General features: G+C 46.2%; 2 protein-coding genes across 9 annotated transcripts in view; one reads left to right on the top strand and one right to left on the bottom strand.

The window, feature by feature from the left end:
* Positions 1 to 520: 520 nt before the first annotated feature.
* Positions 521 to 9,651, top strand: PARP2 (poly(ADP-ribose) polymerase 2). The gene is made up of 16 exons (XM_006730617.3): positions 521 to 678; positions 1,675 to 1,827; positions 2,154 to 2,224; positions 2,831 to 2,881; positions 3,099 to 3,195; positions 3,629 to 3,704; positions 4,351 to 4,453; positions 5,405 to 5,564; positions 5,824 to 5,962; positions 7,430 to 7,493; positions 7,573 to 7,707; positions 8,071 to 8,198; positions 8,339 to 8,438; positions 8,799 to 8,897; positions 9,140 to 9,264; positions 9,383 to 9,651. Exons 1-16 carry the CDS (start codon positions 636 to 638, stop codon positions 9,540 to 9,542), a joined length of 1,704 nt encoding a protein of 567 aa, XP_006730680.1. The 5' UTR covers positions 521 to 635; the 3' UTR covers positions 9,543 to 9,651.
* Positions 9,652 to 13,368: 3,717 nt separating this feature from the next.
* TEP1 (telomerase associated protein 1) overlaps positions 13,369 to 22,100 on the bottom strand; it is a 37,830-nt gene continuing 29,098 nt past the window's right edge. For 7 of the 8 annotated variants that reach the window (XM_081830816.1, XM_081830813.1, XM_081830818.1 and 4 more), the window contains 18 exons: positions 21,759 to 21,914; positions 21,403 to 21,615; positions 20,990 to 21,143; positions 20,675 to 20,887; positions 19,924 to 20,084; positions 19,571 to 19,684; positions 18,392 to 18,499; positions 17,894 to 18,026; positions 17,723 to 17,799; positions 17,483 to 17,615; positions 17,207 to 17,343; positions 16,937 to 17,061; positions 15,835 to 15,978; positions 15,595 to 15,694; positions 14,348 to 14,453; positions 14,037 to 14,242; positions 13,810 to 13,914; positions 13,369 to 13,588 (listed from right to left, as the gene is read on the bottom strand). In XM_081830816.1, the coding sequence (XP_081686942.1) occupies positions 13,466 to 13,588; positions 13,810 to 13,914; positions 14,037 to 14,242; positions 14,348 to 14,453; positions 15,595 to 15,694; positions 15,835 to 15,978; positions 16,937 to 17,061; positions 17,207 to 17,343; positions 17,483 to 17,615; positions 17,723 to 17,799; positions 17,894 to 18,026; positions 18,392 to 18,499; positions 19,571 to 19,684; positions 19,924 to 20,084; positions 20,675 to 20,887; positions 20,990 to 21,143; positions 21,403 to 21,615; positions 21,759 to 21,914 (2,508 nt within the window). In that variant the 3' untranslated portion in view covers positions 13,369 to 13,465. Of the gene's footprint in view, positions 13,589 to 13,809; positions 13,915 to 14,036; positions 14,243 to 14,347; positions 14,454 to 15,594; positions 15,695 to 15,834; positions 15,979 to 16,936; positions 17,062 to 17,206; positions 17,344 to 17,482; positions 17,616 to 17,722; positions 17,800 to 17,893; positions 18,027 to 18,391; positions 18,500 to 19,570; positions 19,685 to 19,923; positions 20,085 to 20,674; positions 20,888 to 20,989; positions 21,144 to 21,402; positions 21,616 to 21,758; positions 21,915 to 22,100 lie in introns of those variants that run through there. The other variant, XR_014148562.1, reaches the window with a different exon arrangement.

The raw sequence follows: 22,100 nt of genomic DNA, 5'->3' as shown, positions 1-22,100 counted from the left end.
CACGCTTCCTTCACTAGCATTCTTAGAATTCGTAAGCTCCTTCTGGTCCACAGCTTTCTTCAAAAGAGGGCGGGGGAGAGTAGTCTGAATTGGGTTATGAGGCCCCCGGGGAGGGTACCTCACCTCAGCCATTGAACTCACTTTGCCGGCCGTGAGTCTGTTCCAAGCTCCGGCTAAGGAGGCATCCGCCAGGCCCCGCCCCTCGGGGCGGGGTCCATAGCATCTCCTGCCCAGTCTGCCCTCGCGCGGAGCCCCATTCTCTGGGAACTCACCTCCCCGATACTCAGGGAGGACCCTGTTAGGGCCGCCTTATGGCCCTAGTCTCAGACCTTCCCAGGGGACATGGGGTAGAGTGACACAAAGCACTCAGCTCGTGGCCCCACCGATGAGCTTCCCTCCGCCCTATGGGGAAGAGTGGCCCCAGAGAGCATTTATAAGGCTCCCGCACCTAAATGCATTTATCAGTTATGGTGACTTCCCACAATACATAGCAACATGCAAATATAGCGGGGAGTACCTCCCCTGTCCCTTGTACGTGTCTTCTCAGGACGCACGCACGCGGGCTGTGTTCCCGCCCTGTGACTCTAAGCGGGCAATTCCTGGAAGAGGCTTGCTGACGGGGACGTTCAGGCTCCATGGCTGCCCGACGGCGGGGGACGCGCAGCGGCGGGGCCCGAGGTTCGGTGCACACTGTAGGGGGCGAACGCTGGGGGGAGACGAGTCTGACGGGGAACGGGGCCCTCTGCTCTAGCCCTTCCCCTTCCACCGCCCCCTGACCCGCCCTTGGCTATCAAGCTAGTTTAGGTGCTAAACTTTTTAAGTTTCGGTTTTCAGAGCTTTTTGGATTACGGAATTGTGTATAAGGGCTTGTGGACCTGTAGTAACTAACAGAGTGCCAGCATTATTTTAAATACTTAATGTCATCCAATTAAAAAAAATTTATTTTAAGATGCATCATTATTTTATGTATAACTAGGAAAGGAGAAAATGCTTCCAATTAAAACGTGTTTCATTGTTTATATGTCATCCATTGTAAGTGCATCCCAGTTTCAAAGATAGTAAAATTCAGGTCTTAGAATTGATGAGTATTATACTCTGTGTGTTATGTTCTTAAATGCATCCATCCTACAAATGTGTAGGTCCATCCTACAAATTAGGTAGTATTTTGTCATCCTCTGGATTTTACAGTCGGGGCAATTGAGGTGCAAAGAGATGAAATAACTTCTACAAGGTTCCACAGCTGTTGGAGACAGGGCTAGGCTCTAAACTAGAGACAGATTCCAGAGCACTCTATTAACCATTAACTCATACCACCTTAGGTAGTTTAAAGATAGGTATTGGGAAAGTTTGGGGGCACAGGTAAACAGATAAGCAGTCTATGACACTCATGCCTCAGGCTATGAGCTCACAAGAGCCCTGGGGCTCCATTTTATTTTATTTTATTTTATTTTATTTTATTTTATTTTAATTTGGCTAGAATCGCAATTTAGGAAGTGATTTCTCAGACTATTGTCAAGAACAGTGGCATGGCAGTTATTTCTTTGTAAATTTACAAAACCATCTTGAACCATTTCTTTAAAAAGATGATGTTTTTTCAAAGTAGGATTGTGTTCAGTGGGTACTCATTCTTTCTTTTGATTCTTTGCCCATTCTTCATGCCCATGGCTTCTGTAGCATTAAATGAAGCTGGAAGAGTTCATAATGGCAGCACGGCTATAGAAGACCCTCCTCCTGCAAAGAAAACTCGAAGATGCCAGAGGCAGGGGGTGAAAAAGGAGCCTGTGGCTGGAGGAGAGGCCAATAATGACAGGACAGAAGACAAGCAAGGTCAGCTTCAAGTGGTAGGCCAGGAAGGACATGGCCTAGCAAGATTGTCTATGGGAGGGGTGAGGGCAAGGGATGCCTTGTTCTTTCAACTCTTACTTCTTCCTTTCTTGAAGATATAATTAATTTTCTATCCTTTGGGCATACCACAGTATGAATCTCCTTTCTCAGAATCTTCAGTTTCATGTAGTTTAGACAGATTGAGACCTGGACAGATCAGGATTGCTTGGGAAGGGCAAAGTTCATTATGAACTTTATTATAACTTTATTGTTATAGCTATTTTTGATTCCCATACAAGTAGCTGTAGTACGTATCTGTCTTCCCTCAGAGTCTGTGAAGACCTTGCTGTTAAAGGGCAAAGCTCCCGTGGACCCCGAGTGCACAGCCAAGGTGGGGAAGGTGAGAGACTCCTTTGCCTATTGATTTCTCAGAGAGCAGTTTTTCTTTTGCTACTGGGATTCCTGTCCAGAACACTGCTAGTATTCATTTTAGGAGTCCTCTCCAAAATACTACTAGTGATTAATTTTCTCCAAGGCTAACATTATGGGAGTGGTGGAGTTTGGCATTAATAATCAGGGTGTTTTTTAACTTCTGGGGTTGTCATCAGCTTTCCACACCTCATTCTCTTTCTCAGTTAGCAAATTATGCCATTATCAAGGAAGAACCATCTTTGTTCTAATGAGAAACTGTGCTCTGGTATGCCATGAATTACTGATGAATGTGAAAAGGATTTGAAGAATACAGAAGAAAGGCTTCCTTTGGAGCAGCTTTCCTTTAACTATTAGAATCATTTGTTTCTCTGTAATTACAAAAAAAAGCAACATGTTTTCATTATAGGAATAACACATGTGTAGAAGAACATCCCTTTGCAGTTCTTTCCCTGGAAGGTAGATATTGGTAGTGCTGGAGAATGACGCCTTGAGACAGAATAAAATTTAGAGCATCACTAAGGATCTCATGAGGACTGAGACTATACTAATGTCAGTGTTTTCCTTCTCTCTCTAGGCCCATGTGTACTGTGAAGGGAATGATGTCTATGATGTCTTGCTAAATCAGGTAAGGGGAAGAGCTGTTCTATGTATGGGAATTTTTTCCTTGATACTTACTGATGAGAGTGCCCCAGCGCCCATATCTTTAATTCTGAAGTCCCTGATACTAGCCTTATAGTCTTCTCCTTACGGCAGTTACTGGTACCTGTGACCAAGGAAGACATCAGTTTATGTGGCTCCCATTTGTAAACCTCTCTCTTATGTTCATATTTCTCTTACCATAGACCAATCTTCAGTTCAACAACAACAAGTACTATTTGATTCAGCTGTTAGAAGATGATGCCCAGAGGCACTTCAGCGTTTGGATGAGATGGGGCCGAGGTAATGACTCTTATTATGGATTTTCTAATTTGTCATTCAGAAAGCCAGAAACAGGTTAGTGAGTAACCAGAAGAACCTCTGGGTTTAAATTGGTGGAATGGAGGCTTTATAACCTGGGAGGGGCTTGCAAATGGGAAATAGCGAGCATCTTCATTAGGAAGTTCCCACTGGAAAAACTAACAGCAGCCTGTTGAGGCTGGGAAGTGTCCTGCATTTGGTCTGCTAATGCTGCTCAGAGACTGTGGCAGTTAGAGGTAACTAATATCAACAGGATCAGTTTCCTGGGCCCATTTACCGTAATTTCCCTCTCCCCTTCCTGCCCATTTGTCAGATACTAAGCAGGGAGACCTTAGAGAGCTGGCTTATTACTTGAGAAAACTCTTCTTGGATTGGGAGGCAGGAAACCATCTTATATGTGGCATTTGCTTTGCAGTTGGGAAAATGGGGCAGCACAGCTTGGTGGCTTGTTCAGGGGACCTCAACAAAGCCAAGGAAATCTTTCAGAAGAAGTGAGTGCTAAGAAATGAGTACCAAAAAAATACCATTCTTCTTGGATGTATCTTCTTTAAGAATTTTATAATAAGTGTGGTTTGGCCTCAATGTTAATGTATTTCCACTGTGACATTCTATGACTGGGACACCAAACTGCATCCTTAGTTAGTGATTACATCACCTGGAACCTTGAAATTGACTAAAAACAGAAGAATCTAATACACTTAGCACATGACCAACAATTAAGGAAATTTGGGAAAAGTGGATGGGATGAGAATATTCAGTTAGAGTTTTAAAACTTCTTTCACTATGATACGGAGGCAGAGCTTTCTGGCCTCTGGGAATCTTTCAGAGAAAGGGATTAGAAAGGGGTCTTTTGTCTAAAATCTCAAAGGTTTTTGTGGGTATTTTGGGGCCTTTGGGAAGCTCAAGAGTCCTTTTTTCCCATTTTTTGTTCCCATTGACTCCAGAGCTTTTTTTTTTTTTTCATTCAGGGTCCTAATTTAGAATCCAGATTTTTGGGAAGTCAGATATGAGAGTTCTAAGAAATAGTTTAAGAAAAAAAAGAAATAGTTTGGAGGTGTTCTAAAGAAACAATTATAAGCGCATTCCTAGTAGTAGACCCTTATTTGTAAGATTTTCTCACCATTGTGGATCCCACAGATTCTTTGACAAAACAAAAAACAATTGGGAGGATCGTGAGAAGTTTGAGAAGGTGCCTGGAAAATATGATATGCTAGAAGTGGACTATACCACCAATACTCAGGTAAACTCTGGCTATACATTTGGGGAGAAAACTGCTTCCTCTGAACCAAGGTGAAGTCTAGCAGAATGGCTTAGATCAGGTCCCAGACTAGAACAGATCAGGGTATCTTGCGTCTTGCTATTTCCCACCTAAGTAAAGGTAACAGTTCCCTCAGGGGCAACTTTCACGGATCTTTGTAATCTTGAAGGGACTGTAGATTAAAGATAGAATATGCTTTCTAGTCTCTATTATTTATTTTTAATTTTAAAGATTTTATTTATTTATTTGACAGAGACACAGCGAGAGAGGGAACACAAGCAGGGGGAGAGGGAGAGGCAGGCTTCCCACCGAGCAGGGAGCCCGATGCAGGGCTCGATCCCAGAACCCTGGGATCATGACCTGAGCCAAAGGCAGACGCTTAACAACTGAGCCACTCAGGTGCACCTAGTCTCTATTATTTAATACAGTTCTTTTAAAATCTTTGGTCCTATTTCCAGAAGTTTATGGATCAAGAGAGGAGTAACATATAGTCACACTGATGAAACGGCACTTAAAGTTGTCTTCACTTCTGGTTATATACCACATTAAAAAAAAGTTAATTTCAACAAACTGAGTTGCAGCCAGGATGATGAAAGCTGTCACCTGCAGTATCTGAGAAATGTAAAAATCTTAGTCTTTTTAAGATGAGAAGATCTGAGACATAATAGCTGTCTTTACATACTTAACAACACATTAGGAGAGCCTTTTAGACTTGTTCCAGGAGTTTAACTATGGGAGGCACATGGAGGACTAGAAGGTGGAATCACATCAAGTACTCTAACTAGGTTAATAATGGAATGAGCCTGCGTTCAAGCAGGAGCTGATTGGTGTTCACCTACCAGGGATATTGTAGAGCCAGCCCTTGCAGGGACCTTAAAATAGATCCTTCCAGATTTTGTAATTCTTTTTTTTTTTTTTTTTTTTTGGCTGTAGAGTGAAGAGGAATCAAAAAAGGAATCTCTTAACTCCCCTTTGAAACCAGAATCACAGCTAGATCTTCGTGTGCAGGAGCTGATAGAGTTGATCTGTAATGTCCAGGCCATGGAAGAGATGATGGTAGAAATGAAATATGACACCAAGAAAGCCCCACTCGGTAGGACTTCAGATTCTATCCTACATTCTCTCTTTGTATTTCCTAGTTCCTTTAATAGGACATTTCATCACCTTCATGATTTAAAGCTTGCTAATATTGTGAATGAAAAAAAGGAGATCTGGGGTGAGAGGTAGTGTGGGGGAGGAGAAGCTGTTTTGAGAGTTGAAAGGTGAGAGTCTTTGTCGGGTAGGCACATGAGTACAGTTTTCAGGATAGGACCCTAGTTGTGGGGTCTGATGATCTCTGGCTGGGCCTCCAGGGAAGCTGACAGTGGCACAAATCAAGGCAGGCTACCAATCTCTTAAGAAGATTGAGGACTGTATTCGGGCTGGCCAGCATGGACGAGCTCTCATGGAAGCTTGCAATGAATTCTACACCAGGATCCCACATGACTTTGGGTAAGGCCTGTGCTGTTACTTCTCTTTGGTCTTCTACCTAACTATAGTCTTCTTATTCTCATTTATAATGAAATGATCATCTTGGATAGACACAGAGTCAAAATGATTTATAGATAGCCTATGTAGTCAACTTACAAGTTTGGGATGCACTCTCCTGGCCTGATTATAACCATATTTTCTGACCGAGTAGAAGTTACCAAGAGAAAATAGGTCTAGATATCCAACCAACAAGTAAAATGGCTTGAGGCATAAAACTCCCTATTTCCTATTCAAATGACAGTAGGCATATAAAATACATTTTATCTTTGTTGATTCTATATTCTGATGCTTATTCTGTTTTTATTCCTTTTATTGCTTTATAGAGCTCTGTGACCTAAAAATAACCCTGAGTGGTCAGCAGGTCTACTTCTGTTTCTAGGCAGTACTATATCCAAGCTGCTCCTTATTGATACTGATATATCTTATTTAAAAAACAAGATGTGGCTATTATCAAAAACAAGAAATAACAAGGGTTGGAGAGGATGTGGAGGAAAGGGAACTCTTGTATACTACTGGTAGAATTGTAAATTAGCACAGCCACTATAGGGAACAGTATGGAGATTTCTCAAAGAATTAAGACTAGAACTACCATATGACCCAGCCATTCCACTTCTGGATATTTATCTGAAAATTATGAAAACACAAATTCGAAAAGATATGCATCCCTTTGTTCATTGCAGCATTATTTACAGTAGCCAAGATATGGAAACAACCTAAGTGTTCATTACAGATGAATGGATAGAGAAGAAGTGGTGTATATATATACAATGGAATACTACTCAGCCATAAAAAAGAATAAAATCTTGCCATTTGCAACAGCGTGGTTGGATGGATCTTGATGGTATCATGCTAAGCAAAATAAGCCAACAGAGAAAAACAAATACCATATGACTTCACTCATGTGGATTCTAAAAAAAAACAAAACAAAAATTCATAGGGTCACCTGGGTGGCTTAGTCATCAAGTGTCTGCCTTCGGCTCAGGTCATGATCCCAGGGTCCTGGGATCGAGCCCCGCACCAGGCTCCCTGCTCCACGGGGAGCCTGCTTCTCCCTCTCCCACTTCCCCTGCTTGTGTGCCCTCTCGCTGTGTTTCTCTCTGTCAAATAAATAAATAAAATCTTAAAAAAAAAAATCATAGATACAGAGAACAGACAGGGGAAAGGGGTTGGGGGTGGGTGAAATGGGTGAAGGGGGTCAACCATATGGTGAGGAATAGTAACTGAACTTGCAGTGATCATTTTCAAATTATAAAGTTGTGTATATAGATGTAGATATATTAAGGGAACCCATAAAAAAGAATTTCATTTCTAGTCCCAGATGTCAAAATCTATACAGTGTGTTTGTTTTATCTTTAGTCTGTTACTTTTAGTCATGTGCCTTTGGCCACCTGTCAGAGAACTGATTATGGATTATATCTCTGTCCTTAGACTCCGTACCCCTCCATTAATCCGGACAGAGAAAGAACTATCAGACAAAGTACAACTACTAGAGGTGAGATATGTGTGGATTGGGAAGTATTACTCTCTGGTTCCAAGTCCCTACACATTGATCCTGTATCTCATCTTGCCAGGCTTTGAGAGACATTGAAATTGCCATTAAGCTGGTGAAGACAGAGCTGCAAAGCCCAGAACACCCGTTGGACCAACACTATAGAAAACTACATTGTGCCTTGTGCCCTCTTGACCATGAAAGTTATGAGTTCAAAGTAAGAAAAATGATCATTTATTTTCCACCTTTAAGACCCATCCTCCTAACCCCACTGTTCTGTGACTACTTCTGGTTAAAAACAAACTTTTTTTTTTTTTGTGAGCAGCAAGCAAGGTTTATTGAGTGATAGTACAAAGCTCCTGAAGAAAGAAGGGACCCGAGAGGGTTGCCCAAGAGCAAACTTTTATATAGAGCTGAATTTCAATTTACCAGGAATTGGAGAAGGTAGAGCTCTTTCTCACTGTCTTGTGAGACCATTAGGGAGCAGAAAGTCTGCCAGTTTTTACCAGAAGCCCTGAGGTTCTTCAGCTCAGTCTGGTCTCTTACAGAGTCCACACCAGCCATTTCTTTCTTTTCACAGGTGATTTCCCAGTACCTGCAGTCTACTCATGCTCCCACACACAGAGACTATACCATGACCTTACTGGATGTTTTTGAAGTGGAGAAGGAGGGTGAAAAAGAAGCCTTCAGAGAAGACCTTCATAACAGGTTCAGTTTAGCTTTGGGTTTGGGAAGACATTCCCTTGCCTGAAGTGCAGTTATGGAACTTCCAGAAAATGGCTTTTTTATGCTTATGGCCTATCTCTGCTGGAGAGCAAGAGAGTACAATAATAGTGGCTTTTCCCTAGGATGCTGCTGTGGCATGGTTCCAGGCTTAGTAACTGGGTGGGAATCCTGAGCCACGGGCTTCAAATTGCCCCACCTGAGGCTCCCATCACAGGTTACATGGTGAGTAGAAATTGAATCCTGGAAGGAGGCACAAGGATAAAGGATACAATAATTTTCTCAGTCCTTCCTCCCCCTCCCATTTTTTTTAGATTAGGATTCAGCAGTACCCTTCCCAAGAATTAAACCAGCTCACTGATAACCCTGACATTTCTTACTATGTCCCTCTTTCTTTAAATTCCTAAAGATCTCCCTTCTGCCGGCTCAGAAAGCAGAAACTCACCAATACACCTGCTTTCTGGAAAAGAATTGCAGGGGGAAATGGAGAAGGGTCTATAATGTGTTTAAGATCATGGAAACACAGGGTCAGTGATACAGGCCTCCGTTCTAACACAGTGGATTAAGTTTGTTTACATATTTCAGTTTGGGAAAGGAATCTACTTTGCTGACATGTCTTCTAAGAGTGCCAATTACTGCTTTGCTTCTCGAGTAAAGGATATCGGACTGCTGCTTTTATCAGAGGTGAGATGACCATATTTATGATCTCTAGCTTATTATTAGTTCCTGTTTTTCCAGAGAGAAAAGTTTGACTCCAGAACCAAGAGGTTCACCTGGGAGAACTTGAGAGGGGAGCCAAGGGCAATTTCCATTCCATTCCTCTGCAGGACGAGGGGAAGAAAGTACCGATGGGATTTTTCTGTTAGGCCTTAGAGCCATCCGGTTCTCAGTAGGATGTGGGTGTTTAAAGATCTTTTGCTTTGCAGGTCGCTCTGGGTCAGTGTAATGAGCTACTAAAGGCCAATCCTGAGGCAGAAGGATTACTTCAGGGCAAACACAGCACCAAGGGACTGGGCAGGATGGCTCCCAGACCTGCCTCCTTCATCACCCTGTGAGTACTCAGAGCCTCTAAGGCCAGAAGGCTTCTTTTGGCCAGATAAGACTCTGCTTTCTATATTCCGACTTCTGACCCAGAGGCAGATGTTGACACACTTTTTTCCATTTGGCAGGAATGGGAGTACGGTACCCTTAGGACCAGCAAGTGATACAGGAATTCTGAATCCAGAGGGCTATACCCTCAACTACAATGAATTTATTGTCTATAACCCCAACCAGGTCCGTATGCGATACCTTCTAAAGGTTCAGTTTAATTTCCTGGAGCTGTGGTGAATGTCAATATTAAATAAACCAGATAGGTCTGATCTTCAAAGAAGAAAATAGGCAAGGTTTTACTTTTGAATTTTCTGATCTTTTATGTAATAAAAATAGCACAAATCTACCACTGGCTTCTTTGGGCTTTATTTCTCCAACCACACATTTCTTCTCATGTTTGTACTTCATTTTCAGGGCAGAAAGTACACATTGCTCCATGTATCCCACAGCTAGCTGCAAGTTACTCAGGATCCTGTTCCTTCACAGCAGACTAGCCTCTGTGCATTGAAGGATGTTAATGGAGACGGATGCTTTTCTCCATTTAAGTCAGTTTTTCTGCAACCTGGAGTTTGTTGGGTATTATTACAAGAAGGGTAGAGACAACAGAGGCTGCATTGTTCCCTTGCTCCCATCCAAATCTTCTAACTTGCCTTTTTCCCCTGTTTACCAACTGTAGACCAGGTCTCCCACCACTTATCCTAGGGTTCAGCAGATGTCCAAAAATCTGGAAGCACTTAGAGGACTTGTCACTAACCCTAAATATATCTCAGGGAGGAAAGGAGAGAAACAGAATGAGTTTTGACATGCCCTGCTCCACCTAAGAAGTACCAAAGTCCAGGTCAGATCCAAGACTTCCTGATTATTTGTAAACACATGCAACACAAATACACGTACATACATACACACATACACACACACATGTACACCATACTTCCTTAGATAAAAGTAAAGGTTATTTAAATGAAAACAGTAGCCTGTAACTTTTTAGAGACCAGATTACCAATATCTATCAAAATTTAAAATATAGATACCCTGGGGCACCTGGGTGGCTCAGTCGTTAAGCATCTGCCTTCGGCTCAGGTCATGATTCCAGGGTCCTGGGATCAAGCCCCGCATTGGGCTCCCTGCTCCTCAGGAAGCCTGCTTCTCCCTCTCCCACTCCCCCTGCTTGTGTTCCTGCTCTCGCTATCTCTGTCTCTGTCAAATAAATAAACAAAAAAAAAAATTTTTTTTCTTTAAAATAAAATAAAATATACATACCCTTTGACCTAAAAACTATAGATGTACTTGTCTGTATAGATGATGTCAGTGCAGCATTGTTATATGCAAAGATCCCTAGATAAGGAACTAGTTAAATATACCCACTCACTGAGCTACTGTGCTGCTGTTAAAACTAGACTACACACTTCTCCAAAAAGTAGAAGAGAATACTTCCCAAATCATTCTATCAGGCAATAGGAAACCAAAACCAGATAAAGATACCACCAGGAAAGAAAACTATAGACCAATGTCCCTTAAGAATACATATGTGCAATAAAATGCTACCAAGCCTAAACCAGTAACGTAAAAAGAATTATACACCATGACAAAGTGAGATTTAGCAAAGGAACGTGAGGTTGGTTCAACATATGAAAATCCATCAGTGTAGGACAAAAGTCACGTGACTATCTTATTAGATGCGGAAAAGGCATTTGGCAAAATCCAGCACCCTTTCATGATAAACATTCAGCAAAGAATGGAAGGGAACTTCTTCAACCTGATAAACGACATCTATGCAATACCCACAGAAAGACTGAAATGGATGAATGACTCCTTTGAAAATGGGGAAGAAGGGATAAATAATCCTTTCAGAAGGATTTCAATTAATGTAGAAGGCTTGAGGGAAATAGAAAATCTTTAGAAAACCACAGTAATGGGGCGCCTGGGTGGCTCAGTCATTTGAGCATCTGACTTGAATTTCGGCTCCAGTCATGATCTCAGGGTTGTGAGATTGAGCCCTGCATCCAACTCTGCACAGAGCATGGAGCCTACTCAGGAATAATTGCATAGTCAAGATCAATGGATGAATGCTGAAATTAGTGGAACAGGATAACTTTCATAGTCTCAAAAAACCTACCTCAAGATTTACTGATTACTGTGGTAATTTTAACACAGGAGCATAAATTCTTTGCTAACTCTCCCTCTACGAGGTTTAGTCTCCCTCCTCTTCAGTGGGGGCTGGGCTTAGTGACTTGTTTCTAACAGATTATGGAAAAATAACAGTAAAAAACAAAAACAAAAACCACCTTACCCTTAAAAGTGATCAAAATTGGGGCACCTGGGTGGCTCAGTTAGTTGAGTGTCTGCCTTCGGCTCAGGTCATGATCCCAGGGTCCTGGATGGAGCCCCACATGGGGCTCCCTGCTCAGCGGGGAGCATGCTTCTCCCTCTCCCTCTGCCATCCCCCTCTCCCCTCCCCACCCCCCTGCTTGTGCTCTCTGGCTCTCTCTGTCAAATAAATAAAATCTTAAAAAAACAAAAACAATGATCTCAGAAGATGTTTAAACTACAACCTAAATTAATTTTCCCTTCAACTCCCTTGGACACATATTTACTTTTACCTAGAGTCTCTTCTTATTGTCACTCACAGCAATTATACTATGACCTTGCTGTACACCTACAAGATAAGAAAGACAAAAAAACCTTCAAGAGGGCCTGGCCAACAAGGCTGAGTCTATTGAGCAAAGGTCAAGTTAGCCTTTTCTTAACTTTCTCCATCCCCATTCCTCCAGCCTTAGATGGGGTGCTTTTGTAGAATTTGTAGAGCATAGAAGACAGACATGTAGGGCTTCCTCCTGTCCTTGGCCCATGCTCTCAGGGAAGCAAAAGGCAAAAAGATTGAAAGCAGCAACTTTTAGGATGATGCCATGCCATGGTTCTCTGTAGCATTTCTGGGTAGTATTATAAATCATAAATTTCAAATAACCTTAATTTGGATTCTGGTCACAAGGTATGTGGAGGAGGTGGTCTAGAAGGTATTTTTAGAGCCCTTGCATGAGACACATGAGAAAATATAGAAGCATGACCTATGATTAAGACATCAGCTGATGGCATTTCTTATATATTTATCCTCTGGCTGAGGGAGACCGTGGGGCACTGATAGAAATAAGGAAAAAGTCCCTCAGGTGATTTGTCCATGAAAACCTGGAATCAGGGCAAAGTGAGAACAAAACTCAGTACCCCTCAACTCCCCAATTCCTCAAAACTCATTTCTAGATCAGAGTGCAGTGGTATTTCTCTGAGAGAACCCTACCGTCCTGGGACAAAATCTTGTAAGCCTGGCTTATCATACACAAGTCCTTAAATTCTTGGACATAGAAGACCTTTAACCTTTCCCTAACCCTTAGAAAGAGCCTCAGGCAACTTCCTCTCCCATAAGATAGAATTACAGGAAAATAAGGTTCTAGAACTTAAAAGGATCACAGTCCATGGTGAGTCCATGGGTAGGACTGTTCCATCTCTCCATTCGTTTTATTCTTTGTGAACTTCAATTTGAGAGCTACACCTTTGTGGTTTCTTCCAAGAGTGCAAATTACTATATTGACAAACGTGTGCAAGTCAAGTGGCTGGTGCTGTTCGGTCAGAGGCTGTGAAAGCCAGGAGTCTGGTTCTACTCAGCGCCCCGGCTTCTCACCGCTCATCTGGGCAGTTCTGCACAGAAGAGGCTGTTTCTATGGGAGGAACCTAATGTTCTCTCTAAATGCCCTGCCTGGGGGGCACTGTCAACTCACGCTTCCTTCTTTTATTATTTCTTGACCAAGTGAGATTTCTTCAGCGCTCTGTTCCAACTAAGCGCTGGCCAACATCACTCATTCCTCCCCCTGTCAGGAATGGCGTCTCAGGACCCTCGGGCCAGCAAATGACACAAGATTTCTAAAGCCTGGTTTCAAAGAATACCTATTAAAGAGCTGGTTCTCCTTCTTGCGGTTCCAGTAAGGACTGATGTTAAATCAGAAAAGAAACATGAGAACGTCGTATTCTTCTTGATCCACATCCACGTCAGAACACAGGCAGGACTGCACTGGAGATTTTCTGACACTTTATTTTAAAAATTTTAATCAAGAAAGTAGCCACTGGTATCTTCCGGCTTTGCATCTCTAGCACAAGTGGGTGGTGCATCTTCACTCCCAGGACAGAAAGTACACGTTGCCCAGTGTGTCTCCCACTGCAAGCTGCAGCGCAGAGTCGGGGCCCAGCCAAGGTTCCAGGCAGCTGACAGCTGCCTCGCATTGGAACAGACCCAGCTACAATGGGGAACGAGAGACAGCGAGATGAGGGCTATAAGCCTAGGGCGTCCTTACTAACTTGTTTTTCTCTCGCAGCGATGCCTTTTATTTAGAAACAGGTTAGCTGCGCATGACAGCAAGGACAGGAGAAAACAGAATTTTGCTCTTTTGTACATTCTTTGCCCAAGTTTGCTCTCTGTGGCATCCCTTTAGCCCTCCTTACACACGTACACACTTACCAGCTGCATACTGGGTCTCTCCCACAGCTTAACATCTCTGTCCTTTGAAGCTGTCACCAGCAACCCAGGCAGCACGTGGAGGGCTGTGACAGAGCCCGAGTGAATCTTGCAGGGGAAGGAGAAGGGATGTGGTGAGCTTTCAGCGGGCCCTCCTCGGTCAAGGAAGCATCCACCTGTCAGACTGAGAGCCTCCTCCCCTCTGTTTGTGACCCATCCCTCCAACTCACCTTTCTGCGCTGCTGAGTCGCCAGCCGTGGGGGTGGGGACCAACTACCTGTGCTTCTGTCATTCACAGATGAGGCTGTCTCTGGAGTTGGGGTTTCAGGCATTTCTGTTTTCTGCCAGAGGTTGCCTGTCTCCCATTCTCCTTCAGGGGTACACTTGGCGAGTTTCCATAGCATCCCATCAGAGCTGGCACACAAAAACGAGGACTCTGCCATTTCAAGCACAGAGCTTAGAGCTGGGTTTCCGGCTTCAAAGGACCCACCATTCCCTACAAGGCATCTCCAGACTCTGTGGGTCCTCCTATCCCACTCACCAGATTCCGGTTTGGCCTGGGTTACCAACACGAAGGTCCCAGTAGGATTCTCCAAGTCCAGCTGAAACTCAAGGTTCTCTTCAAAGTCCCCTGACTCCTTCTGCCTCTACGAAAGAGTGGCCCATTCTGTTTAGCCTCCTCATAGCACCTGACCCTACCCAGCCAAAGCAACAGCTTTTGGCTCTCAGCTGCTCAATTTCTTAACTGTAATTTAGACACAGTAAAGAGTATGAATCTTTTTTTTTTTTAAGATTTTATTTATTTATTGTCAGAGAGAGAGAGATTGAGAAAGCACACAAGCGGGGGGAGTGGCAGGCAGAGGGAGAAACAGGCTCCCTGCTGAGCAAGGAGCCCAGGACTCGATCCTGGGACCCTGGGATCATGACCAGAGCCAAAGGCAGACGCTTAACCCACTGAGCCAGCCAGGCGTCCCTAAGTGCACGCATCTTAAATGTACATCTCAAGGAACTTTTCCATATGTATACATCCATGCAATCACTGCCCAGGTCAACATGTAGAACATTTCCATCACCCTAGAAACGTGCCTTCATGACCCTTCCCGGTCAATACCAGAGCACCCCCACCCCCAGGGCTAACAATACTCTGAGCAGAAATTAGCTCTGCTTGTTCTTTAACTTTAGTTGAATGAAATCATGTAGTATGTACTCTTTTGTGTCTGGCTTCTTTCACCCAACGTAACACCTACGAGATGTGTCTGTATTGTTCCAGACACTGGTACTCGCAGTGGCAAGACAAGAGAGACATGAGAAAAAATGCAATTAAGAAAACTCCTATGTTGCGGGCGCCTGGGTGGCTCAGTTGGTTAAGCGACTGCCTTCGGCTCAGGTCATGATCCTGGAGTCCCTGGATCGAGTCCGGCATCAGGCTCCCTGCTCGGCAGGGAGTCTGCTTCTCCCTCTGACCCTCCCCCCTCTCATGTGCTCTCTCTCATTCTCTCTCTCTCAAATAAATAAATAAAATCTTTAAAAAAAAAAAGAAAACTCCTATGTTGATGGTTTCCCATGATTTTTTTTAAACACTGGAATCCTTTTTTGTATCAATAAAATCTTATAGGGAAGCTGAAACCCGCTATAGAATGCTCTTAAGTAGAGCTGCTCCAGTTGACGGAACAGAAAGGAATTTGGAACCAGTGCCCTTCCCTTCCTCTTATCCTCAATCACGGCCCCAGGGTTTTAAAAGTATTGGCCCTGGACAAATGTTTTAACACACACTCACATAGGACTTACTAAGAAAAAAAGGCCTCCAGGTTTCGCTGGCTGCAGGACAAACACACCATAGTCTTGATGGGTGGACAATAACATAGCACATTCTGAATGGTGGCTGCTCCTGGTTTACAAGAAAGAAAGAGGCTGAAGTATGAACATCTCTCTGTAAGACCCCAGTGTTTTGTTCTAAGTTAGACCCAAGTTCATAACCCACTTTGCCTTTTTCTGTAGCCTGAGAGGAAACAGCTTTTTGAATCCTACCAGATTACAGAAGGAGCATCCCCTGGCTTCATGCACTGTAACTGCAAACCCGCATCGGCCAAGAGGAGGGAGTGACCGTCTGGAGCCAGGGCCACTCCTGTCAGGAAGCCTAAGTCCTCCTGCAGAACTCGGTTCAGGTGAAGACTGCAACTCACAAAAGGTACAGGGACAAAGAAAGATCCTATTTTAGTCCACCTCTCTCAGGCTCCTCGGCTCCCCATGAATTCCTCAGGAGCGAAGTACAGAACACAATCAATGACCTTCCCTACAAATTCTCTTCCTCTTTCTGTTTTTCTTGTATCAGTATTCATTATCACCATCCCCTTACCTGCTCAAAAGAGGAATCTCTAACCTTCTTGTCTTTTCCTTCCCTCCTGACCTCCAACTGATCAATAAGCACTGTGGATTCTACTTGCCAACACATGCCTAAATCTCTATCCCTCCTTCTCATCTCCCTGCCTGGCTCAGGGCCCACACTATGTCTTCCCTGGACTAGAGCAATGCTATGAAGGTGGTCTCCCTGCCTCTAAAATCTCTCTACTACTGTCCATTTTCCATACTGCCACTGGAGTCCTCTTCCTAAACTGCAGATAATTATTCTCAAAATCCTTAACACTATGCCCTCTGCAGCCTACCCCCAGTTTATCTTTTCAATCCAATTCCCCCACCCCCCTGCCCCCACTCTCACCAAGAACCCAACTACTCAGCTGTGCCCAGAATATACCATGCATTCTCATGCCTCCTTGCCTTTGGTTAATACCACCTCCTCTTCCTGAAACACCATTCCCTTCCCTTGTGGGTCCAGAAAAGTCCTACTCATCCTTAAAGCCCAACCTCAAATAGCAACTCTTTTTATAAATTTCTCAAATTCTGAGAGTTATATAGACCTCTCTCTTCATTACAGCACTAACCACTCTGCCGATTGCTGGTGGCTATTTAAATTGACATGATGGGGAGCCAAAAACAATTTCCCAAGGACTTTTTCCCACTTAACTAACATCCTATTGACCTAGTTCAGAAGTAGAAGTGGGGTGATTTGCACAAAATCCCGGGTATAAGGAGACCATCGACGTATCACATTAACCCAGCTGCCCCATCTCACCTGAAATTTCCGGGTGTCGAACCCTCCTGCAGTTCCACTTGCCACTCGCTGACCTTTTCATCAGCGCTGAGAACAATCAAGGTGTGTGCCGAGTACCACACCAGAGCACTGATGTGGCCCGGAGCCTGGTGAGCATAACAAGTCCGTCTCAGTCCTCCTGAGGAGCCAGGCTTAACCCTCTTTCCCCTCCCAGCCATCTATGCACATACCAGTCCATGCACAGCTGGGGCAGAAGTCACACAGACAAGCACCGAGGTTGCCCCAACTCACCTGTGCTGTGGCCACAGCCTTAGCTTTGTGCCACAGGGTTAGTTCCCCAGTTCGATTCCCAGACGCTGCCACGGAACCATCTGGGGCCCACGCCACAGCGGTGATGGCTGCAGGACTCCTGGGCGTGTATGTGTCATCTGGAGAAGGAAGGAAGTGATGCATTAGAAGCCGGACCACCGCTGGGACATGAGAGGAGATACCAGGCCACCCTTGACCTTCATGGCCCCACTAACACAGCCCTCTTTCATACGCTGCCTCTCTCCATGCCTCACTCACCTGCTTCCTCAGGGACCTGCCAGAGCCGTACGGAACCATCCTCTGAGGCGGTCAACAGGACGCCTGAGGTCTCTGAAACTGCAGCTGCACTGATTGGGCCACTGTGTCCCAGGAGGGTGTGTGTTTGAAACACCTAGGAGGAGAGGATGGAGGTGGGACAGCAGGGGGGTCAACGCCACAGGAGGCTGTCCCGCTCTGCCCTCTCCACTCCGTCCACCCCAGTCCTTTCAGGGAACTCACCAAGAGTGGATGCCACAACCGTGCGGCCCCATCCAGTCCAACAGTCACCACCAGAAGCTCTGACCCAGGCTGCCCAGCTGATAAGGCACAGAGACGAAGTCAGAAGAAGGGGAGAAGCGGGGGGTAGGGGGTGGGGGAGAAGGGAAGAAAAGGGAGCTGACGTTTCCCTACCTGCCCGGGGCTCCAGGGCAGCTGCACAGTGGCTGATAGGTCCCGAGTGAGCAGGGATGCTCGTCAGCTCCACGCCCTGATGGTCCCACACTTTCAAGGTCCCATCTCGGCCCACAGACACCACGTGTTCTTCCTGCCCCAGAGCACAGGATCAGAGCAAAGTCGCACTGAGCAAGACGTGGGGAGTACGACTCCTACCACTGAGGTGAGGGCTGAGCACTAAAGGCTTAGGAGATGTCCAAGAGTGCGGAGAACCCGGGGACACAGGCTGGGTGGCTCAGGACTGCAATCCTGCATGAGGTCCAGATACCGAGCTGCCCTCTCCCTCCCCTCACTCCAACCCTCCGTCTCAATACCCTCATCCTGCTCTAATGCAGGCCCGGGCATCTCATTCTTTATACTTCTTTTGCCTTTGAGATTAGATACCCAATGCACCCAGGGTCCCAAAGCCTCCTCAGCCCTCGAGGGCCCCCAGTGAGCTCTGCACCGCCTCCTCACCACGGCCACCACGGCGCTCACGGCACTCTGATGACCTAGAAACTGGCCAAGCTGCTGTTGCCGTTCTGGGTCCCACAGCCCCACAGAGCCGTCACTGGAACAGGAGACCTGCACAGTCAGAGGTTAGAGGAGTGGGATTATCAGCAGGCCTCCAGCATTTCTGTAGGTTTATAATGTGGGCGGGGGGGGGGGCATTAAGGCTTGTGATTAAGAACATAGGCTGTCCTAGGTTCAAATCCTAGCTCCACCATTCTTTACTTTATGACCTGCGCCAAGTTCATCTCTCTGCGCCTTATAAGGATTCTCATCCAGTCAATTGGATACTTGTTACTAACATACTGTCAGTCAACAAACCCAAACAAAGGTGAACAGTCTGCAATGCCAAGGAAAGATCCGGCTGCCAAGAAGGCAGGGGTAGAGAGCAGACTATGACAACTCTAGTCAACTGATTCTCACTCCTTTCTCATCTCTTCTTAAGAATGTGGGGACTGGGTGCCTGGGTGGCTCAGATGGTTAAGCGTCTTGCCTTCGGCTCAGGTCATGATCCCAGGGTCCTGGGATTGAGCCCCACATCGGGCTCCCTGCTCAGTGGGAAGCCTGCTTCTTCCTCTCCCACTCCCCCTGCTTGTGTTCCCTCTCTCGCTGTGTCTCTCTCTGTTAAATAAATAAATAAAATCTTTAAAAAAAAAAAAAAAGAAGTGTGGGGACTCTGCACTGGAAAACTAGGCTTCACCAACCTTGAGTGCATAATTTGAGGGTTTGTGTTTTTTTTGCCTTAGGACCAAAGAAATCACAGCAGTAGCCTCTAACTGCAGAGGGCGCCCTAAACCATTGGGGAGACACTTCTGTATTCTTGTTAAGAGTGTGGGCTTTCTTATGTTTAGTGCTTCAGCCTCATCACTTACATGACCTTGGAAATGTTCTTTAATCTATCTGGGCTCAAGATCCTTGTCTGTGAAATAGAGATAGTAGTAGCGTCTGCCTTACAGGGAGTTGTAAAGACTAAATGAGGCAAGACATATGACGAGCTCACTTCAATGCCTGGCATGTACTAAGTGCTCAATATATGTCAGCTATTACTATTATTATAAATGGGTGTCAGAAACAGGATGACATGGGCAGCGTGGTCCTCCCCCAGGAACCCTGCTGAGCTCTGCCCACCCCCACCCCTTCCCTTACCAGTAGGTTGTCTTTGGTCCAGGCACAGCCAGTGACCCAGTCACGGTGACAGGCAGAGAAGGAGCAAATCAGAACAGGGGCTTTGGGCATCCACACATCCCAGCAGAAGAGATTCTGGATAGGTCCCAAGGGACGGAGCAATCAGGACCATAGGAGGGAGGAAGGAACATCAGGGCCATTTCCGGCAAGAAATTTTAAGGGAAAAGGGAGTATCAAGGAAGGGATGGTGGACAGAAGCAGCTTAGGAGGTGTGGCAAAGCAACATGCCTCAGGAGCCATGGGAAATGGACTGTTGAGGAATCCAGGACCCAGAGGGGCTGTGGGCTCAAGGTGGGAGGACCCCCGTGGCTCACCCGGTCCCTGCCCCCAGTGGCCAGCCTGCGTCCATCGGTGCTGAAGCTACAGCAGCTTACGGGAGCCTCATGTTCCCGGAGCTCAGTGCCACAGGGAAAGTCTTCTGCTGTCTGCGCCAGTGTCAGCAACTGCCTTGGCCAGAGGCGCACTGTGAAATCTTCTGCATTGGAAAGAGGGAGAAAGGAAGAGCCCCTGAAAGAGGAAGTGAGACGGGACCCCAAGGACAAAGGCAATCATGGGTGAGCATGATATTCGACGACAGTAAGTCACAGGCTGTGGACAGTCTGAGTGACAAGGGTCAGTCATCATATGAGATCACAGGACAGGGACACCAGGCACTCCCAGCTCTGGCTCTTCAGCTGTCTAACTCCCTGTTTCACCTCCAGACCCTCCTCTTCTCAAGTGACCACTATCACTTGGACCAAGTCTCCTACCTAGAGAGGACTAAGACCACTCTGCATTTTCACCTCAACATCTCTCTCCTCCTCGTAAGGGAAACCCAGCCCTATACACAGCAAAGTCTCCCCCCTAGGCAGAAACTCAGAGGATTACAAGGATTACAAAGAGGTCCCCGAATCAGGGTTTGGAAACGAGAAGAAACAGTCCAGACTGATGATGCAAGAGAAATGCATTTAAAAGCACTTTGAAAGTTGTAAAAATAATTACGTGTGTTTCCTGTACACATACACATATAAATGGAGGAAAGGTATGAGCATATTTAAAAGGAAGCTGCCCACTGCCCAGCAGTACCTGAGGCAGAAGCCAAGAGTTCTTTGGAGGTGGCCAGTCCCAACACGGGCTTCTGGTATCTGGACAAGAGCCAGAGGGACTGAAGGGAACTTTCCTGGAGAGCCCAGCCTCGCAGGGACCCGTCTTCTGCACCGCTCACCAACACCTTAGGGCTTAGCCAGACCAGTGCAGACACTGCTACATCTAGTGCTTGACGCTGAGCCCCCTGGGGACCTAGAGCATGTGGAAAAACCAAAGAGTGAGACACGTGGAAAGGGAGTTCAGGGTGGGGAGGCTCTTTCCAAAGGCTTGAACACCCCAACCCCTCTCCAGTACCTGAAGTGATTTTGTAGATCCTGATGCCATCTGCTCGGTACCCAACGGCCACCCGATCACCATCTGGGCTGAGAGCCACAGAGAGGGCAGGAGAGAGAGAAAGGGAACCTAGGCACCCCCGGGGCCGACCTAGAGATCCAGACCACACCTGAACCTGAGGGCCAAGAACAGGACTTAAAGACATACCACTTCCACCCCCAGAGTGATAGCCACCCCCATTAAAGTCCTCCTCCCCCCTAAAGTCCTCGCCCCTCCTCTCCTGAGGGCGGCCCATGCATACACTGCACCCCTCTCCCTGCAGCTTGCACCAGCGAAGCTCCTCCACAGTCTCCCCCACAAAGGCTCCACCCTCACCCAAATAGGCCTTTCCTCCCCCTTCCTCCTAACCCACCACCAGCACTCTGCCACCGGACCTTGCCATCCTGTCCGGCCGTCAGGAACTGGCGCCCAGCGCGCAGGAACCCGGCAGCAGCCACACTGCCATGGTGGGCAGGGAAGGCAGCTAGCCGTGCCCCCTCAAGCCAGGACCACAGCTCCACCATGCTGTCCAGCCGACCCACAGCCACAACCCGCCCAGGCACACTGAACGCCAAGGTACGGACAGAGGCCCCTGGGGCTCCCAGTTCCTACACGAGGAAGTAGAAATGGAACATGAGGACCTACTCTCAACACAAACCCAAAGTGAAACAACGTGGTCGTCCGTCATCCTGTATCTTCCACTCCCACCCTCTTGGGCTTCCTCCCCCAGGGCGACACAGGACCTTCTCACCTTGGTAGCTTTAAGCCCATCCACATGGAAGAAGCTGAAGCTGCCAGCCCAGCTGCCTACAGCTATGACCTGCCCCTCTGGGTGGAAAGCAACGCAGTTCAGGGGCCGGGGACACGTGTGCTGGAAGGCCAGCTGCCCACGGACTGTGTCCCATAGCTGCAGGAGAGAGGAGAGAAAGCTAGGTGCCCAGGACAGATGCCTGACTTCTCAGTCCCGGAGGCCACCTTGTCCAGTCCCCTGCCTTCAGCAGGAAAGGTCTTCCCCAGGCCAAGCAGTCAGCAGCTCTGCCACACGAAGAGAACAACTTCACGGGGCTGACTTGGCATTTAGGGCCACTTTGAC

Source organism: Leptonychotes weddellii, chromosome 9 (genome assembly GCF_054177405.1).
Source record: "Leptonychotes weddellii isolate Sample4059 chromosome 9, ASM5417740v2, whole genome shotgun sequence".
Taxonomy (NCBI): Eukaryota; Metazoa; Chordata; class Mammalia; order Carnivora; family Phocidae; genus Leptonychotes; species Leptonychotes weddellii.
This window is presented reverse-complemented; position numbering and strand designations above follow the sequence as displayed.